Below are 18,497 nucleotides of genomic sequence, written 5' to 3'. Positions count from 1 at the left end.
TATTCATGACGAAAACTTTTTTCCACTAAAATAAACAGGTTTTTTCATCATTCATCATAAATTCGACCGTTGTCTATATCGAAAAATAGCGTGGCGATACAAAAAAATACTCCATCTGAAACAATATAACTTTCCAATGCATAACTTTGTTACGATTTCTCAAACAATAAAACACTTATAATAATCTGCTTTTAGTCATTTCTGAAAAAAAAAACGCATTTTAATTACCACCATTAAAGGTGAATGCGTTTAAATAATATTTATCCGAACCTTTACTAAATACAATAATATTTTCTAAATAGAATAGAATTTCTGAATAGATAGATACTTAGTAAAGGTTCAGATAAATATTATTTAAACGCATTCACCTTTAATGGTGGTAATTAAAATGCGTTTTTTTTTCATGAATATTTTGGGGACGTATAAAGAGCTCGTGTGAATATCATTTTTTGGATTTCTTCCGTTCTTATAATTTCTTTGGTATTTATTTGGAACCTCCAATTTATGAGCACAAATGGATTAGTCGTAATTTGTATAATGGCGTCTTTTGAGTTTTTACAGATGACGCAATATATTTAATTGCCAATTTAGTAGCTCACAATAAAAAATAAACATACATTTTTAAAAACAAAACATCTCGTGGGTCGCATGTTTGACGTTTGCCAGATTTACAAGGTTAGTTTATTTGTATGCTGTGCGCATGTGTGGTTTTAACGATACCTATTACGAGATTCGTTCAGAATACCAAAATGATTTTAACGTGGTAGAGAGGCCCACGAGAGTGGTTCAGAATACCACCCCGTGTTTATATTTTCTCCACTCGTTTTGTTTTCATCAATAAATTAGTTACTATCAGCTAACTTTACAAAAAACCGATTAGCTGGTTGTTAAAAATAATAAAAAAATCACTGTACATAATTTATTATTTTACATTGCGTTCATTTTTGTTTACATAAGGGTACACGTTCAAATAATTTATTTTATACTGTATAACACATACGAGAAGTAAAAAGTGTTGTTTATTGATTTGTTGACCAGTTCTGAAACAAAACTAGAAATATAACATAATAGAAAATATTCAAAACAAATTCATCAAGTACCTTAAATACAAAACCGGTATTTTTTATGTATCAACTCTCACTGCCTCCACCTTCCGTGGAATCATTTCTCTACAATACCGCAGAGTGTGTGCGGACCAACTACTGCTTTACAAAATTATGACAGGGATAGTTGACTGTACAGAGCTGCTTGGTTTAATAACAATACATGTGCCAGCCAGGATTTGTAGACGGTACCACCTGTTTCATGTACCAATAAGTAAAACATCGTATGTTAAAAATGCTTTTTTTCGTATGACTTTTTCAGTGTACAATACAAAATTTAAAAATATAGATTACACAAACATCACTCTGTCAGATTTAAAATTAACACTAAAAATGCATTGTGTAACTTAGTAGACATTATAATAATAAAGATGTGTCCCTTCCTCTCCTCATCCTCGCTTCAAGCATTCTTGTCCTAATCGCGCCCAATTTACAGTAACTTAATGTTCTTAAAATAAATATAACAAATTCTTCGACTATTGAAAAATATTTACGAGTACATGAAAATAACATTTTTATATGCATAAATTATAAGTATTTATTTGATATGTAATATATTTTCTTTACTAACTTTGTATACTATGTGGAAATTTGTTATTATTTTTGAGTTTATACACTATATCTGTTTGTTTACAATAAATATGTATGTAGAACTGTTGATTTCCCAAATAAAATAAAATAAAATACTATTTTTAATAATAATAATATTTTTAATAATGTTAGATGAACTGTAATTTATTGCTTGAAGCAAGATCATACCAACTTTTTATTGTCACTTGGACAGCCATTTTCAGCGTAAGGCTGATCATCTTACACAATGTCTCTAAGGTTTCAACAAAGTTTACCAAAGCTTTACAAAATATGAAAAACATTCATTCCTTACAAAAAAAAATCATATATTTTCATTTGAGCTACAAATACTTGTCTTTAACATTTTCAAACATTTTTTTTCTTCTTCTCAAATAAGCCGGTATTTATTGTCAGTCCTGAAAACAATCCTTATTCCAGTTACCGAAGCATCCCTTGGTTTTAAATTAAAATCACTCTTGTGATATTATACTTTCTTAGCCAAAGAATACAAAAAGAAAACATCATTTAGATTCTTATAATAAAAATCACACATTTTTAAAATTTGTTTTAAAATCATGTAATACAAATTAATTACATTCCCAGGAGTTGCTATAACTCAATTCAGGACCTTTTTTTTTTTAATGCACATATTCAGCACATAAATGCTAATAAATGTGCTGTTGCAAAAAGTTCAAAGGTAAGTTTCTCTACGCCGTATCTTGTTTTCTTTTTTCAGTAACTAATATGTCTACACAATTGTCTATGATTCAAATTTCAAATCTCTATTCCATTAACCCAATCGATCTAATCTGTGATCTGTGCTTTCATCAATCAAAAATCGAGCTCCATTTGCTAACCTAAAATAAATTCAAATTAACTTTTTTGGACATTTAAAATATTTTAGCCGATTGTTGGTTAGATTAATATTTTATAATTATGGAATGTCAAGACTTTTTACAATTTCAGGTAACATAAAATCGTATAATTTTTCGTATATTTTGAAATTTTTGGTTTCTCAATTTTGAACTTTGGTTTTTCTGATCCTATATTACAAAATAAAAATATATATTTTTGTGGAAGATTTTAATGGAGTTGAACTGAATACAAGTTCAATGTGGACCTTATGTAATTCTTATCTTATTAATAAATAGTATTCTTATCTTATTAGAAAGTAGTAGTTAAGGCAAACTATACTTTGATTTTGGTCTAATTGGACAGAGCAAAGTTGAGATAGAATTTATTTAAAATAAATTAAACTATCGTGCGTTAATACTTTCGAGTCTTTTCATATTTAAATATTATGTTTTACAGGATGTCTTAAACAAAATGAGATCATTGGATGATAAAATAATCTATGCTCTGAATACTTCAATCCCTACGGATTCTTTTCGAAACGATGTTGATGCTCCCGCCAAATGTAAGGATTTATTTTCCCAAATACAAAGTGGACATTCTCAACGGGAAGTAGCAATAAAGAAATGCATTTTATCAAGTGCCGAAAAAGTAAAACTTTTAAAAGATAAAAAAGAACATTCAAATGATGACATCGAAGTTATCAAGAAATTGAAATCTGAACAAACTAAGGTAAGTTTTAGAATTTTTTTGTATTGATAAGATTAAGATGAGATTCTTCTTAAATAATCTATTGGTGACCTTCAGGAAATTGTTGACAGACTGCAGGAAAATTCCACTCATCAGGGTATTGATATTAATACCCAGATTATTTGGAAAAAATTTCTACCCTGATCATCCTTTCTACAATAATGGGCAGAGGATTGAAAAAGTTGACATCTTTAAAAACTTGGGAGTTCACATAACTGAGGGTGCTGGCATGCACAAAGAGCTCGCAATCCGCTCCTAAACACTAGTCTTTACTCGGTCAAAATGAAATGCTAATTATTAAACTCTTATATTTATAATGCCGGTGTGACAGTTACACCAAACTTCTGAGTTTTGAGAGTAAATGCTTGAGGAGAATATTAGGTGTACGGTGGTTTGATTTTACTACCCACAATCAAGTCTGAGAACGGATCCAGCAGCTTCCTATTATAACGAGCTTCTTGAGGGTGTGGCGGTGGACCTGCCATAGCTATAACTTAAGATGCCTCTTCCTCTCACCTGCAGGCTTTAGCAGTCCTAAAAGCGCGTTGATGACGATTTTTCGGCTTTATTTGGCGAAACTTAGGGACGCAGAATTGAAATGGGAGGGGGTGAGAGTACTGACTGACGATAGAGTCATCTGAAGGTATCTGGTAATGTCCTAATGCTCCACTTAGGAGCGGGTGTGGAAAAGAAAAAGAAAGTTAAGTCATTATGACTACTGAAATTTGTGAGAAAAAAGAAGCAAGAGTAATATTTGCAGTTTAAATATTTTTTAAAAATATTTATAATTTTAATACCTTAATTCTATGCGTAATACTAAACAACCATTATATCGACCCTGGAAAGGAATAATTTACCAAGCAACATGTAGCAATTTTAGGGAAGAGCCAATTAAAGTTTTTTTTTTTAATTAAAGGCGGGAAGAATGCTTATGTGATATTTCGATCAGACATTTAAAGTTCTTGCAGTAGCTCTAACCAAAATAAAAAAAATATGTGAATAAAATTTAACCTTCTTTAATAACTTTTATTATTTTCTTCGTAATGCTCAAATCTTCTTCTATACCTCAGTACATAGAATTAAGAATAGTCCAGGAGCGTAGAATCATATTTGAATACATCGGTCTGTGTCCAAAAAACTCCCCACTTTGCCCCACTTTCGCCGCTCACATGCGTGAAGTCGCCGCGTAATGTTGCCAAATCGCGAAAAATATAGTCATAATACAAATGTAAGATAATTATATATACAGTAGAGCCGCGCTAATCCCGACCCCACCTAGTCTGGTGATCGCGGTAATCCGGACGACTACAAGCCCTCCCCATCCGCTCACACTCGCCTTTCCCAAAGTGACCAAAGGTCTCAGTCAACCCACATACATGCTGTGCTGTGCCGTGACTTATTTTACATGTTCTCTGGTCGATTGCGCTATGCTAAATATCGTTTGATTACGCTGTTTTTTCATCAAAATGGTACCACCGCGTAAACACGTAACACTGACTTTACAAAAAAATTGGAAGTGATTCAAATGCTTGATCGCGGCGCCAGTTATCCCGCAATAGCGAAAAATTTCAGCATTGGAAAGTCGACCGATGGGGACATCAAAAATAAGGAAAATCAAATTTTGATTCAGATGGGTTAAAAAATTATTCTTCTTGGAGTGGTTTAGAACCGAATTTGTTTTAAGTGTAAGAAATCACCTTCGCGCTTACAACGTAGAAGAAAATTCTATCCTTTTTTTGGACAACACACCTGGATATCCTTCTGAAAAGGAATTGCAGAACGAAGATGGCAATATCTTCAGCCTATTTCTAACACCAAACTCAAAATCAAGGATCAAAATGTGATCCAAAGCATTAAACTCAGCTACAGGAAGAAGTTGCTGACCCAAATCTTGGCTCACCAAGATAACAACGAAGGTATCATGGAAAAACTGAAAAAAGTAAAAATTTTAATTTAAAAAAAGTTAAAATGAAAGACGTAGTGGTTGCCTAGGAAAATGTGTTTCAAATTCTCATAAAAAAATCATGGAGTAAACCAGAGGCCAGACTTTAGTACCTCGAATACTGAAGTGTAAGAACTTGAAGATGATGTGCTGCTTGCTTTACTATTCAACCAAATAACCGAAGGTGAACATTTCAATTAAGAAACTGCTCGCGAATGGGCAGAAGGTGGCGCAGAAGAAGAATTGAGAATTCAGAATTAACTGACCGACGAAGAAATCATTGCACTTAAATCCCAAAATAAAGATGACGCTGAGCAAGCAGAAATCAGTCAAGAAAAAAAAATTGTAACAGACAAGCTGTAAAAGCTTTTAACACAGCTTTGCAGTGGGCTGATGAGAATAATATGAACACTCAAGATATTATTTTGCTTCGAAGAATGCGCAGTGAATCTTTTGCTCGAACACAAACCATTAGTCGTCAAAAGACTATGAAAGACTTTGTACAGCGCCTATAATAATAAATAAGCATGTAGGTAGAAAGGTATATGTATGTATAAATATATGAATAAAACACCATATTGATACTAATTATTGTGATTTTATTTTGATGTGTAAATGATAATTTTTCTCCCACATTATCTAATCCGGACACCCCGTTCGGACCCCCCCTATGATTTTTGGGGTCCGGATTAACAAGGCTCCACTGTATTTTTTAAAGTTCCCTAAAATTTTATTGTACATGTGGAAACATTGATTGACACAACAGAGTATATAAGGAAAGGGTCATTAATAAGAGCAGCGGAATTAATGAACTTTGAATTTAAAATATGTAAAAAATATATATTTGACATAAAGCGGATATTTTTATGTCATAAATGATGGCAAAGTAGTGTAAAAAAATTGAATTTGACAGACGGTATCGGTTTGCACTTGTAATTCTCGACCTGAGTACCTACAGCCCGTTGTATTGCTGTAAACTGCAGTTAACTTGGTGATTGATAATCATAGAGTGGTTTTTGTCAAATTAAAAAATATTTTAGTCAATCATAAGAACGCAAATGTTAATAAAATATTATCTAAACAAATGGATAATGGAGTAGGTAATTCATTTTGTAATTGTATATATTGCTTTCCTATTATATTGATGTTTTTGTACATATTCTACTCATGCTTTTATTCAAAAAATGTTCTATGTATGAATTATTTAAATATTTCCTAGAATAAAATAAAATAAATAATAAAAAAAACTATTGTTTAGTGCCACTCCCCGATACTGCACGAAAAACAGACAATTACACGTTGGACTGTTATACCTAACTAAAATCATTGTTTTGCTGTCCTGTTTTCAGCACCTCAAAACTGAATCCATTGTGTTGTTTTTTTTTTAGAAAGACTATCAGAATGAAATTTTCTGTCAGTATCTTTTGCATTTTTCAAAAATAGTTGTCATATTTGTATACCTAAGCCTTTGTCGGCCTCGTTATGTAACGGTCACCACGTTCGCCTACCATGCAAGAGGTCTCAGATTCGATTCCCGACATGGTTGATATGAAATATTTATTTAAAGGGGTGTTTTTACACTAGAATATTTCATAGTCCATGGACTGGTACCTGAAGTGTAAGACTGATCATCTTACTTTCATGGAACAAAAAAATTATCAAGATACGCCACAATTGGTGTATCAATGCAGTGCCATATGCACCATTAGGTGCGGAAAGGGAATGATGATGATACCGTATGTCCGAAGACAGCAGATAAAACTGGGCATGTTCACGGATTTTTGGATGGTTCTAGTTGCCATAAAAACAATTTATTAAAAAAGGAAAAAAATTGGGGAAACGCCAATGGTAAATATCTATAGTGTGTAAAAAGTCATTGCTCTAGTGCCGTAATCTAGGGAGAAAATATGGGAATACGTTTATATGAAGAAAAGTGAGACAGTGTTTCCTCTTAAGTATCCTCAGCAAATTATATTGTTATATATATTTTGTACATGTATTACAATAAATTTAAAAAACATTGAAATTCCTAATCACCATTCAAGTTTTTAAAATTGGTCAAAAAAATATAACAAATGTTCTGCTTATAAACATTATTAATAAGCCCTTTACTTATTTTTCTTCCAGTTAAGGCTGCTTCAGTCAGAGTTAAGTGTTGAAGAAGTAATCAAAGAGAGAACTCAAAAAGTGTTCAATGAACGGTGCAGAAATTATTTCAAGCCAAACTAAGTCTGATGTACCTAGCTCTTAAATGTCTATCATTTATGAAATTATTTAAATAAGCTCATTGTTTTTACTTTGTTATAGTGATATAGTCTTCAATTACATGTATATTTTTACTAGATATATTTCATTAATAATAAAATTATACATTTAAAGTATTTAATTTTTGCATCTATTTATTACCTACTTTGGCCAAATTTAACTCATTCTCACAGTGGAAGTGGTAAAAAAAACTTCGTTTTCAGTGTAACTATGATACATAAATTATTTAAGTGTTATGAAATTAACGCTGGTTCAATCAATGAAAAAAATCTAAAATTTTATAGCATCAAAGTTCCATTTGAACACTGTTCCTTAAGAGTAACGCCTTAACACTTGCATTTTTTATTTTTTTATTTTCTTTTATTTAGGAAACATACAGTACAGTTACAAAGTTTAATATTTTACACAATTAGACTTAATTCTAATGGACCAGTGAAGTTTCCATATTATAAAGCAATTATATGTAAGGTTAATTATGAAAGTATAAAAAAGAGAAGGAAAAAGAAAAACATAAATGAAAGTTGTTAAAAAATTAAAATTTAAGTGAAAAAAAGATATTTTAAAGTTTGTAGTTTGTGGTGAGTATTTACAAATGGAAATAATATTAAAAATGATGAAAATTTGTAAGAGTAATTAAAAATTAAGAATTGAAATAAAGAATGAAAAACATGCTCAGATGTAAAAATAAAATAAAAAGTAATAACATTTAAAAAAAAAAAAGGAAAAACATAAATATACACATATTTATTTTAAGGGATTCAAAGAAACGATGAGAAGAATCTTTAAGTGAAATATAATACAATAAATTTAAGTCAATTTAAAAAACATCTTCAAAATTAATGACACATTATAGTAAGAGCAGCAATATATTGATTTTATTTACATATATAATATAAGTAATTAAAAGTAGTTTAAAAGTACAAAAACATGCCGATGCAGCAGAGAAAAAAGAAAAAATAAAGAAGGAAAAACAAGTATAGCAAGTAATCTTTAAAATTTGAAAAAGCAATATAAGGAGAAGATGTTAAACCAAGGGAAGTCGATAAAATTTCATTAAAGCGATTTTAGTGGTAATACAAATTTCAAAAGAGAAATTTGATTTATAATAGTAATATTAATGTATGTAATTTGAGTGATATAAGAGAAAAAGGGACTAACGGGAGTTTTATGCAAAAGTTTTCAATACACTATTTTTAAATAATTTTAATCCTGTATGATAGATTTCTATATGGTTAAAAAAGCTGTTAAAAGTGGAACACGATCTGTGTAAAAACGAATTCTGGCAATAGTTCGTATTGATACTAGGTATTCTAAAGGTTGGGTGATTTCGTAGGGCACATAATGGACAGTTAATTTGAATTTTATTTAGGACCTGGGATGAATCAGCTAGACTGTTAATAATTTTATAGAGGAATGTGAGGTCTATTAATGTTCTCCTTTTTTCAAGGTTAATCAGTTTGTGAAAACGTGCAGATAAGTCATGATTTGGAAATATAAGAGAGCATCGGAAATTCAAATGTTTTAAAAATTTGTTTTGTACTTTCTCCAGCCTGTCAATATAAGTAATGTATTGTGGATTCCAAATGATAGACGCAAATTCAAGATGAGTTTTTACATAACTATAATAAAGATTTTTTATTGTTAGATTATTTTTAAAGGCTTAGATACGCGTATAATAAAACCTAACATTTTATTTGCTTTTTCAATAATTTTATCAATATGTGATTGAAATGTCATTTTTGAGTCCAGAACTACACCTAGATCTCGTATTTTTTGGACACGGTGCAAGACTGTACCCGATAGAGAATACGAATAATCTATCGGATTTTTTATTCTCGTAAAGGTAATTGTTTTGCATTTAAGCGGATTTAATATGAGCTGATTATTTACACAATAAGTAGAGAAGTTTTCAAGATCTTCTTGCATATATCAAGACAATCTTATAGGGAGGTAACTTTCTTGTATATTTTTGTGTCATCGGCAAATATTTTGTATTCGGAAAATTTAAAGACGTTACCCATATCATTAATATAAAGAATAAACAATAATGGACCCAAGTGGGATCCCTGGGGTACACCGGAATAACATTGTTTAAATGAAGACTGATAGTTTAATAGTGCAACTGATTGGAGGCGCTACCTTAAATAAGATTCAATCCAACGTAGTAGATTACATAGCCATAACATTTTAATTTGTAAAGAAGGATTTTGTGATTGATTTTATCAAAAGCCTTGCTAAAATCTGTATACTGAGCGTCGACCTGATGTCGGCTGCCCATTACGTTTAGAACCCTATCTGTAAATTCAGCAAGGTTAGTAGAAACATTTAGCATTTTAAAGAAACCGTGTTGGTTTGGATCAATGAAGTGCTTCACCGCTGGAGAAATTTGTTCAGTGATAATTTTTTCCATTAATTTGCTAAAAACTGAAATTTTAGATATGGGTCTATAATTTTCAATATTGTGTAGATCACCAGTTTTAAAGACAGGAGTAACGTGAAATTTCTTCCAGCACATTGGAAATTTACCTACTTTTAATGATAGGTTATAAAGATATGACAACGGACATGCCAATTGTGTTGCACATCTTTTTATGAAAAACGTAGGAAATCCATCAGGTCCTGCTCCTTTTGAAGGATCTAGATCATTTAAATATTTTAGAACTAATTCAGAATTAAATGTTACAGTTTGAATGTCAATGACATTTCTAGAGTCCACAATAGGTAAATCAATGTCATTATTAATAAAAACAGACTGAAAGAAGGTAGAAAATAACTCGCAACTGCTTTGCACGTTATCACTCTTTGTATCATGAAGAAACATTTCAGTTGGATAATAACTTAGAGATTTTTTCGATTTAATGAATGACCAAAATTGTTTAGGATTTTTCTGAATAGCTAGTTCTGTTTGATCAATGTATTGGTCATAACAATTTTTTGCTTCTTGTTTCTGGCGTGAACGGAGAAGAGAAAATGTTTTATAGTCTGCAAGGTTTTTATAAGTTTTCCATTTTTTATGGTATTTAAGTTTTTCATTTATCATTTTTATTAGTGATGCGGAATACCATTGCATATTAAGAAGGTAGTACATCAGGCATATAATAGGGATATATTGCATGTTACAAATACATATAAAAATGTTTGAAATGTGGAAAAATGTTTCTATTTATATTTTTAAAAGTAAAATTGTGTATTTTTGTGGGATTTTAAAATTATAAATATTTTTTACGCTACTAATAGATATGATTTTTTTTGCTCGATAGTATTTCATAGACCCTTATTATTTTATAATTGAAAAAAAATAAACATACTTCCCTATCGTTCCAAATTGTTAGATCCAAAACAAGTATTATTTTGAATGAGCACCAATACTGTCAATAAAAGTTTATCTTTTGTGAAGCAAAAATAAACAATAATTATAGACTAAAAATTAGACATTATTATTTTCAACTATGTATATACTTCAGAAAAAATTCCAAAGGCAAAACATTTACAAAAGCCATCATGCCGTTTCCCGTAAGGGTAGGCAGAGAGGAAAGAACGCCATATCACTCTCTGTCTTTGCATACAGACCTCGCTTCCTCTACATTTATACATCTCATGCATGCACGCCGATTTTACATTCATACATCTTCTCATGCACGCCGATAGCAAAACATTTAATGGTAAATTAAACAATCTATAAAATTTTAAAAAATACTACATCACGATCTATTGAACTTATCAACAAAAATATGATCTTATACAAATATTTATTTTATGAATATTATGTATGCACAGTGCGTTTGAATGTTTAATAACCTCATGTTAATATGTCAGTTCCTGACGGTGAATAAATTAAACATACAAATTTTGTTTGTCTTAGTAGGCACACTAGAATGATTTGTATGAAAACTTATTGTTGCACACATAAAACAAAGGTTAAAGACTTGAATGGACTGAAATGTATTTTTATTTTGGGAAATTATTAACGTGTTTTATTAATTAATTCATTATTTATTTTATTTATTGATCAAAATTGTTTCACAAAATAATAATAAAATTGCATTGGGTAGGTAGAGATACATAATGATAATTACAATTGCAGCTGTGATTGATAGTATAACTGTTTTAAAGTAAAAAATTTAAACAAAAAAAAAACACTGATTTGACATATTATTTGATATTATGTATACAATAATAATAGATAAAAAATAGTGAATTCATATTTTTTAAATTTATTTCAACAGAGAGGGAAAACATTTTTGAGAAAGGAATATGGAAGTCTAGGCATTTACAGGGCTTATGACCTGTCATTGGCTGGTTTAAGTGGTCACTTTACACACTGTGTAACATTCACCATTCTGCCCATGTTTGAACATCCACATTTCCTCAACTCTTCCATCTGTTGACTTTTGTGAAGTAAGAGAGCTGAAACCTTTATCACGTGGGTGAGATTCATCCGGCTGAACCAAATCACCTACTAGGCAACGCCTGAAAACAATTTTCCAATTTTTATACTTCTTTTACCAGGCAGTAATCAGCAGAATGGTGAATGTTACACAGTGTGTAAAGTGGCCACTTAAACCAGCCAATGACGGTCATAAGCCCTGTAAATGCCTAGACTTCCATATTCCTTTCTCAAAAATGTTTTCCCTCTCTGTTGAAATAAATTGTAATATGAACAACTCCCTAGGGAGGAAATCCAGTCAGTCTGCAAGCATTTGGACATAATCAAACATTGTTGAATTCATCTTTTATTTAAAATTCATTCTGTGTACATTTTTAAATTCTGATTTCTCATTCTATATTATTGTTGACCTTATCAACATATCCTCATATAATAAATCTAAATAAAGTAATAACTAGGACAACAAATTCATAATATCACAGCAAAAATAATTACCCTCACTAGAACTCAAACCTAGGTCTTTCTGATCCAGTTATGTGCTCTGTCTTCTGAACTAAGCAAGATTTAATTCAGAGAAATTAATTATTACCTTTCGTGATAATGATTACTATTATTCTTATTTTTTTAAGGAGGTGGTCAGTGCTATACAAGCTCCTAATGTCACAAATAATTATTAATATCCATCTTTAATCTGAAGCCAACCATAAATTTTCATTTATTCTCAAATGAACATATAAAAATTGTTAGGTACGTTGAAAGCGGCCTTTCTTGGGACCACCACCATGCTAGAATATGTATAGTTAGCATTAGGAACCTCAGTATGTATTAGAAATGTGCTGCCCCTTCAAAAAAGACTAGATTTGTTACCTATGGGGGTGGCCTTTTCCATACCGAGGCATTTAGTATAGTTATTTAGTTTTTAATAAATTAGTTTAAAATCATTTTTGCATTGCATTGTTTTGCACTGCGCTGCCGCCACTAGACTGACGTGGTAGCTGGAGGGGGAAGCGTCTATATACGTGGAGGAAATGAGACAGCAAGAGCAGGGCGGCCTCCTCTATCGCTCTCTCTCTGCACAGTATACAACGGCCTAGGCCGCGCGAGGGGGTCGAATGGTGGGGCACACTGCGCTTACGGTATATAAGGTGTAATTTTAAAAATAAATTACCATTTTTTTCTGACGTTTGCTTTTACTCATCTCTAATCTCTACCCCCTGACCCGGCTTTCTACTCGACTTCACTTCATTTCGCTTTAGACCTTCGCTTTACCCTGGACTTGGATTTTGGACTTCTCTCCCTACGGATTCCTAACCACAGCGATTGGACTCTTCAGCCTGAAGTAAGAGGCCCTTCTGAGGGCCACATCTCCAGCCTTGACAAGATGCAACTGGGTCGCCTAGCCTCCACTGCCTTACAACCAGTGGATGAGGCAAACATCAGAACCGCAACATGACACCGGTAGCGCGTTAGCTACAAAAATAAATATTTGTGTATTTTAACATTATTTGATAATTCTGGTCTTGTTAGTAGAAAAAATAAAAATATTGAGAATGTTTTTTTTGCATTTTAATTTGATGATCCATCTAAATGGTAAGACTCAAATAATTTATACGATTTTAAAATCAGACATTAAAAACCTATATGTGGTAAAGTTTTCAAAAATATTTCAGTTTTAAAATGTGCTGTTTTTATACAATGTTTACTGTTGAGTGGTTTTATCTTCTTTTCCTTTCTTTTCATATTCTTCCTTGATATTAGCGTGCCATTCTAAATTATCGTTGAGTACAGAACGTCCTTTTTTAGCTTCCTGTTTTCCAATGTAAACCATTGTCAAGCATCCTATCACTGTTGCTACCATCATATAGTTAGCTATGCGAATGCGAGCTTTGTTCTTTGCTTTGTAAATAGTGTCAACACTAGAATAAAAAATAAAATATTATTATTTTTGAAATTCTCACAAATCCAACAAAAATCACAATATATAGAAATTATTTAGAAAGGATTATGGAAGTCTATAATTTTACAGAGCTTCCGGTTTGTCATTGACTGGTGTTAATCATTAAACCCTATCACATTCAACAATCTCATATTGTTATTTCTTAAATTTGTATAAGTTGTGATTATGTTTATTGCCATGAAAACATTCACATAGGAGATTCAAAAAATTCCTACCGTCACATGTTGATTTCAGGTTATAAGCCCCAGTACAGGCTTTCATATTATTATTCCCCTCAAAAAGTCATTTTATTGATATGTTTATGTATTATACAATTCATTTTGAGTATTATAGCATATATCTTCAAAAAAGTACTGACATTTGACCAAAAAATAGATGTACACCTATGAACAAAAAAAAGATTGCGCTTACCTGCTGTCCCTATTTCTTACAAATTACTTTATGCTTCTGTGTATTGTTTAGGACTATATTGGGTATACATTTAAAGTTATAACATTTTTATAAGCTACGTCTGAAGAAACGTCTATGAAAATATGGAGAGTTCGGGTCAAATATCTATTGCAATAAAATCGAAAATTATTACGCTGTCACAGGAAAATATTTAGAATTGTGAATTTTCTCGTAGAGTCTGTTACTCAGAGTGTACTAAGAGATTTTTTTTTTAAAATCATGAAACCGGCTTTCTGGAGCGACAAAAAGGAAGTGGTTGGCAGCGCATGACAACTCCTAGTGAAGATCAGCTGATTGCCATGCTTATTAACCAAAATTGTATTCTCACTGTTGCAAAAATATATGGAGAGATTCAGTCTACACGTCAAATCGAGTTCTCAGTGAGAAAATGAAGAAGGCTCGTCTAGATGGTGAAAATGCACCAAAATTAAAAGACAGAAGATTGGAAACATGTCATATTCTTCGATGAATCAAAATTAAATGTGTGTTGTCCAGATGAAAAGACGATAGTTCGGCAAAAACTTGACGAAAGATTTCACCCTAGATGTATTACCCGAACCATTCACCCTATGTTATGATATGGGGGTGCATGACAGCTTATGGTTTCGGTACACTTCAGATAGTCCAAGGCAACATGAATATTATACAATATAAAACAGATCTGGAGAATCGTATGTTTCCCACAGTTGAAGACATAGTACAATTCAGTTCGAATTCAGTATCCCAAGATGATTCTAAGCTTTGTCATCAAGCTCGATCTGAGAGAAGATAACTTTATTTTATTCTTGATCTGTTTTATCATTTTTTTTATTTGCTGAATTCAAAGAGTCTTTTGAAGTTACATCACTTAGATGGCCTGGGAACAGCCCGGACCTTAACCCGATAGAAAATTTATGGGCAATAATGAAACAAAAAATTGCAAATAAACGGGCCAAAAACACCCAGGAATTGATTGAAATCATCAACCATGTTTGGGAATATGAAATATCATTGAATTATATTAAAAAAATATATTTGTCAATGCCAGAAAGAATTTCTTTAGTAATTAAGAGCAAAGGCCATATGACAAAATATTAAAATACCTTATAATATAAGAAATCAAACATTGATTTGAGTCTTCTGAACACTTTATTTTATTTTTACAAGTATAAAAACCAAAATTTCTAGACAATTGTTTCGCCTTCTCAGGGCATTTCCAAACTTATTTAATTATGATTAATGTACATGCTATAGTTCATGAGATAATTTAAATTTTTTACTTAAGTACCTTGAATTATATAACTATATAAAGACGTTCAATCCATCTAATCTTCACATTCGGAGTGGAAATGGAATGGAGATGGAATGAATGATGAGGATGGTTATAACCTCTGTATACACAAAAGACCCTTGGGCGTTGATAAATAAATATATGACATACTTTTTTCATCAAATTTAATCAATACTAGTCTAGCCAAAATACAAGTATTATTACATTATGTTCTCTCACTGGGAGTCCAGTACCAATAAAAAAATTAATATTATCTACATAGGTAAATTGCTTTTTAAGGCCTGAAAAAACATTCGCACTGAGGGTGAGAAAATGAGAGGTCATATTATTTATCAAGTATGCTAGTACCTACACAAGTAGTAAGAGGGTGAAATATTCAGCAAAAACTCACGAAACAGAATCTGGCACCTCATCGACTGTTTTGTATTTTCCCATCCAAACTATAAATCTTTTTTCCATGGGAGTTGGGTAAACTCTCTCAGCAATAGAGGGTCGTGTATTAGTTCCACCAGAAGACTCTGATTGAAATCGCTTTGGTAAAGCAATTGGTTTTATAAAGTTCCATCCTTTGACCAACCTCGATGAATTTCTGATCATGATTAATTAACTGCAATAACAAAATAAATGATGAAATAAAACATTTATAGTAAAATAAATAAAACAACATTGTTTTTTCCACCGACCGGTTTTAAAGCAAACAAGCTTTTTCGTCATGTTTAAATTAAATTACGTAATTTATTTATAGTGTTCTCATAACGGTTCTCAGACAATAATAAATATCATCTTACATTTTAAATATGTGTAATGACTTCCACTTTCGATCAAATAGGATTAAACGAATAGAAATGAAGAATGAAATGAAACATTCAACAAATACGATTGGAGGAAAACGTCAACTTTGACAACTCTGTCCGTTCTTCTTTTTTCTTCTTAGTTTTTTATTGGCTTTTCACCTCCTAATTGGGGCGTTCTAGCCAGGGATGGACTACATACATACATACATACAAGTAGGGGAACCCGGGATAGAACGGGGTAACGGGGCGGAACGGGAAACGGGCAGGAGATTCACTACGTACGACAGAGATGCGTGAACTTCGCGCACAACAGTCAGTTCACTGCGCTGCGCTATATGAAACGGTTGCTGTCAGTGTCGGAGTGCGCTTAGTTTGAAATTCATCGAATGTTGGAGAAAAAGCTCGAAAGTTCTAATATTTGCTCTGTTACACCAAGGTACACTTACACCATTCTGTATTCAAAATTTTACATAACATGTTAATTTCAACTTCCTTTTGACTGACTAAAAAACTAGTGACAACTCAAGGTCAACACTTATATCTACCATAACTCCCGTGTTTTAAAGAACGCTACTGTCGGGGCACAATGGGGTGGTACCTCGTTCCGCCTATTCTTTTTCTAACTCATTATAAATGCGAAAGTGATTTTCTTTGTTTGTTGGTTACGCTTTTATACCTCTAACGTCACTTTTTCAACTGCAGATGGCGCAAACATATATAAGAAAAACCAGCTGGCACTCCTGGTCAGCGGATGCTATGTATCAAGGTATTGATGCAGTCATAAGTTAAGAAATAGGATACCTGGCGGCGTCTTATCGGTACGAAGTGCCATCATCAACACTTGAGAGATATGTTCGGAAAAGGAGGGAAAATCCAGAAGCTCTTATTAATAAAAAGTCAAGAAAGAAAGAATCTCGTCAACTGGTATACCAGCTAGCAGAAAATAATAATTACAGCCATAATTTCAACATAAATTTGGGAATGGCGAGAGAAGACTGGATTAAAGGCTTTTTGAAGCGTCACCCTGATTCAAGTTTGAGAAAAACAGAAGCAACATCTGGAGCACGCGCTATGGGATTCAACAGGGTAGTAGTATTGAACTTTTTAAATCTGTTCAATGCTATTCTGGAAAAACACAAAATAAATGCTTAAATATATTGTGAGCTTAAAGCGAACTTGACAGTTTTTCCGATTTCAATACATTTCGCTGTAAATACATAAGCATTATTGTGTAATTTGTGAAATATTTTAAAGTCATCGTCTTCACAATATAATATATTATTATGGAATGGCGAGATTCAGAAAAAAAAATAGAGATAAATCTCAATAGTTTATTTGATGTCCCGACTTTTCTCTAACAAATATCTTTTTCCTTCACGTAGACTCAGAAATAACGAAATCTGTTCCTTGGTCATCATACTCGTAAGACTAATTATGGTTTCCATGCGCCCCAACCCAGGATGATTAGATTTGTAAATGAAAATCAAGATCTAAATTATTTTGATTGTAAATTGAGTTTTTTTTACAAATAAGCTGAAGAAATTTTTCCAATAAATTGACCGTATATTTGTAGAATTAACCTGGATTCCATAATGCCTGTCTAATGTATTAACTTGTTTTTGCTTTTCTTTGTTGTATTCCTTCTATTATTTGTTACTCTATTATTATTGTTTTTCGTTATATCATTGTTTTAAATTGGACACTGTCCGTAAATTTGTTAATAAAAATAAAATAAAATAAAATCGCGAGTATGACTAGATGGAAGCTCTTCATTTCTCCACTAACTGAGAGAAAGCGGAAACATTCGGCGTTCGGAATCTTGAGAATCAATTACACGAATTGAGATTTTGGCTTAATTTGATGGTCTCTATTAACAAATAATAAAAATAACAATTTAATTTCCACATTAAGTAGTAAATACTAGCTATAAAATATCGGATAAAAAAAACATGTATTGGAAAAATGGGAGTGAGTTTTACTTTTATCGTTAAATAATAATATCACTTACGTCATTTCGTTGATCATAAAAATTAATAATATGTTTAAAAAATCAATAATGTATATACAATATCCAAGATTTAAAGATCTTTCAACATTTTTTTACTATAGATTTATTCAATATTTTAAAGAATCTTTATATATGGATAAAAAATGTTG

The 18,497-nt window shown here is 31.6% G+C and overlaps 2 protein-coding genes and 1 long non-coding RNA gene across 5 annotated transcripts; 2 read left to right on the top strand and 1 right to left on the bottom strand.

The window, feature by feature from the left end:
- The first annotated feature begins 2,463 nt into the window (after window positions 1-2,463).
- On the top strand, window positions 2,464-7,603 carry Ccdc58 (Coiled-coil domain-containing 58). The gene is made up of 3 exons (XM_088242707.1): window positions 2,464-2,639; window positions 2,985-3,257; window positions 7,345-7,603. Exons 1-3 carry the CDS (start codon window positions 2,610-2,612, stop codon window positions 7,444-7,446), a joined length of 405 nt encoding a protein of 134 aa, XP_088098833.1. The 5' UTR covers window positions 2,464-2,609; the 3' UTR covers window positions 7,447-7,603.
- A 4,596-nt stretch (window positions 7,604-12,199) lies between these two features.
- On the bottom strand, window positions 12,200-16,703 carry LOC148284088 (UPF0389 protein GA21628). 3 transcript variants are annotated; one of them, XM_088242704.1, is made up of 3 exons: window positions 16,335-16,703; window positions 15,938-16,153; window positions 12,200-13,785 (listed from the first exon to the last, which is right to left on the bottom strand). In XM_088242704.1, exons 2-3 carry the CDS (start codon window positions 16,141-16,143, stop codon window positions 13,569-13,571), a joined length of 423 nt encoding a protein of 140 aa, XP_088098830.1. In that variant the 5' UTR covers window positions 16,144-16,153; window positions 16,335-16,703; the 3' UTR covers window positions 12,200-13,568. The 3 variants fall into 3 exon arrangements, with proteins under 3 accessions (XP_088098830.1, XP_088098831.1, XP_088098832.1); XM_088242705.1 differs by having other exon boundaries at window positions 13,040-13,785; window positions 16,230-16,665; XM_088242706.1 differs by having other exon boundaries at window positions 13,040-13,785; window positions 16,411-16,651.
- Window positions 16,656-18,097, top strand: LOC148284087 (uncharacterized). The gene is made up of 2 exons (XR_015825411.1): window positions 16,656-16,776; window positions 17,043-18,097. It is a non-coding gene; the product is annotated as an uncharacterized LOC148284087 (long non-coding RNA).
- The last annotated feature ends 400 nt before the right edge of the window (window positions 18,098-18,497 follow it).

This window comes from Micrasema longulum, unplaced genomic scaffold (assembly GCF_059751315.1).
Source record: "Micrasema longulum isolate JH-2025_06_02 unplaced genomic scaffold, ASM5975131v1 h1tg000158l, whole genome shotgun sequence".
Lineage (NCBI taxonomy): Eukaryota > Metazoa > Arthropoda > Insecta > Trichoptera > Brachycentridae > Micrasema > Micrasema longulum.
The sequence above is the reverse complement of the archived record's forward strand: the minus strand, read 5'-3'. Positions and strand labels throughout refer to the sequence as shown.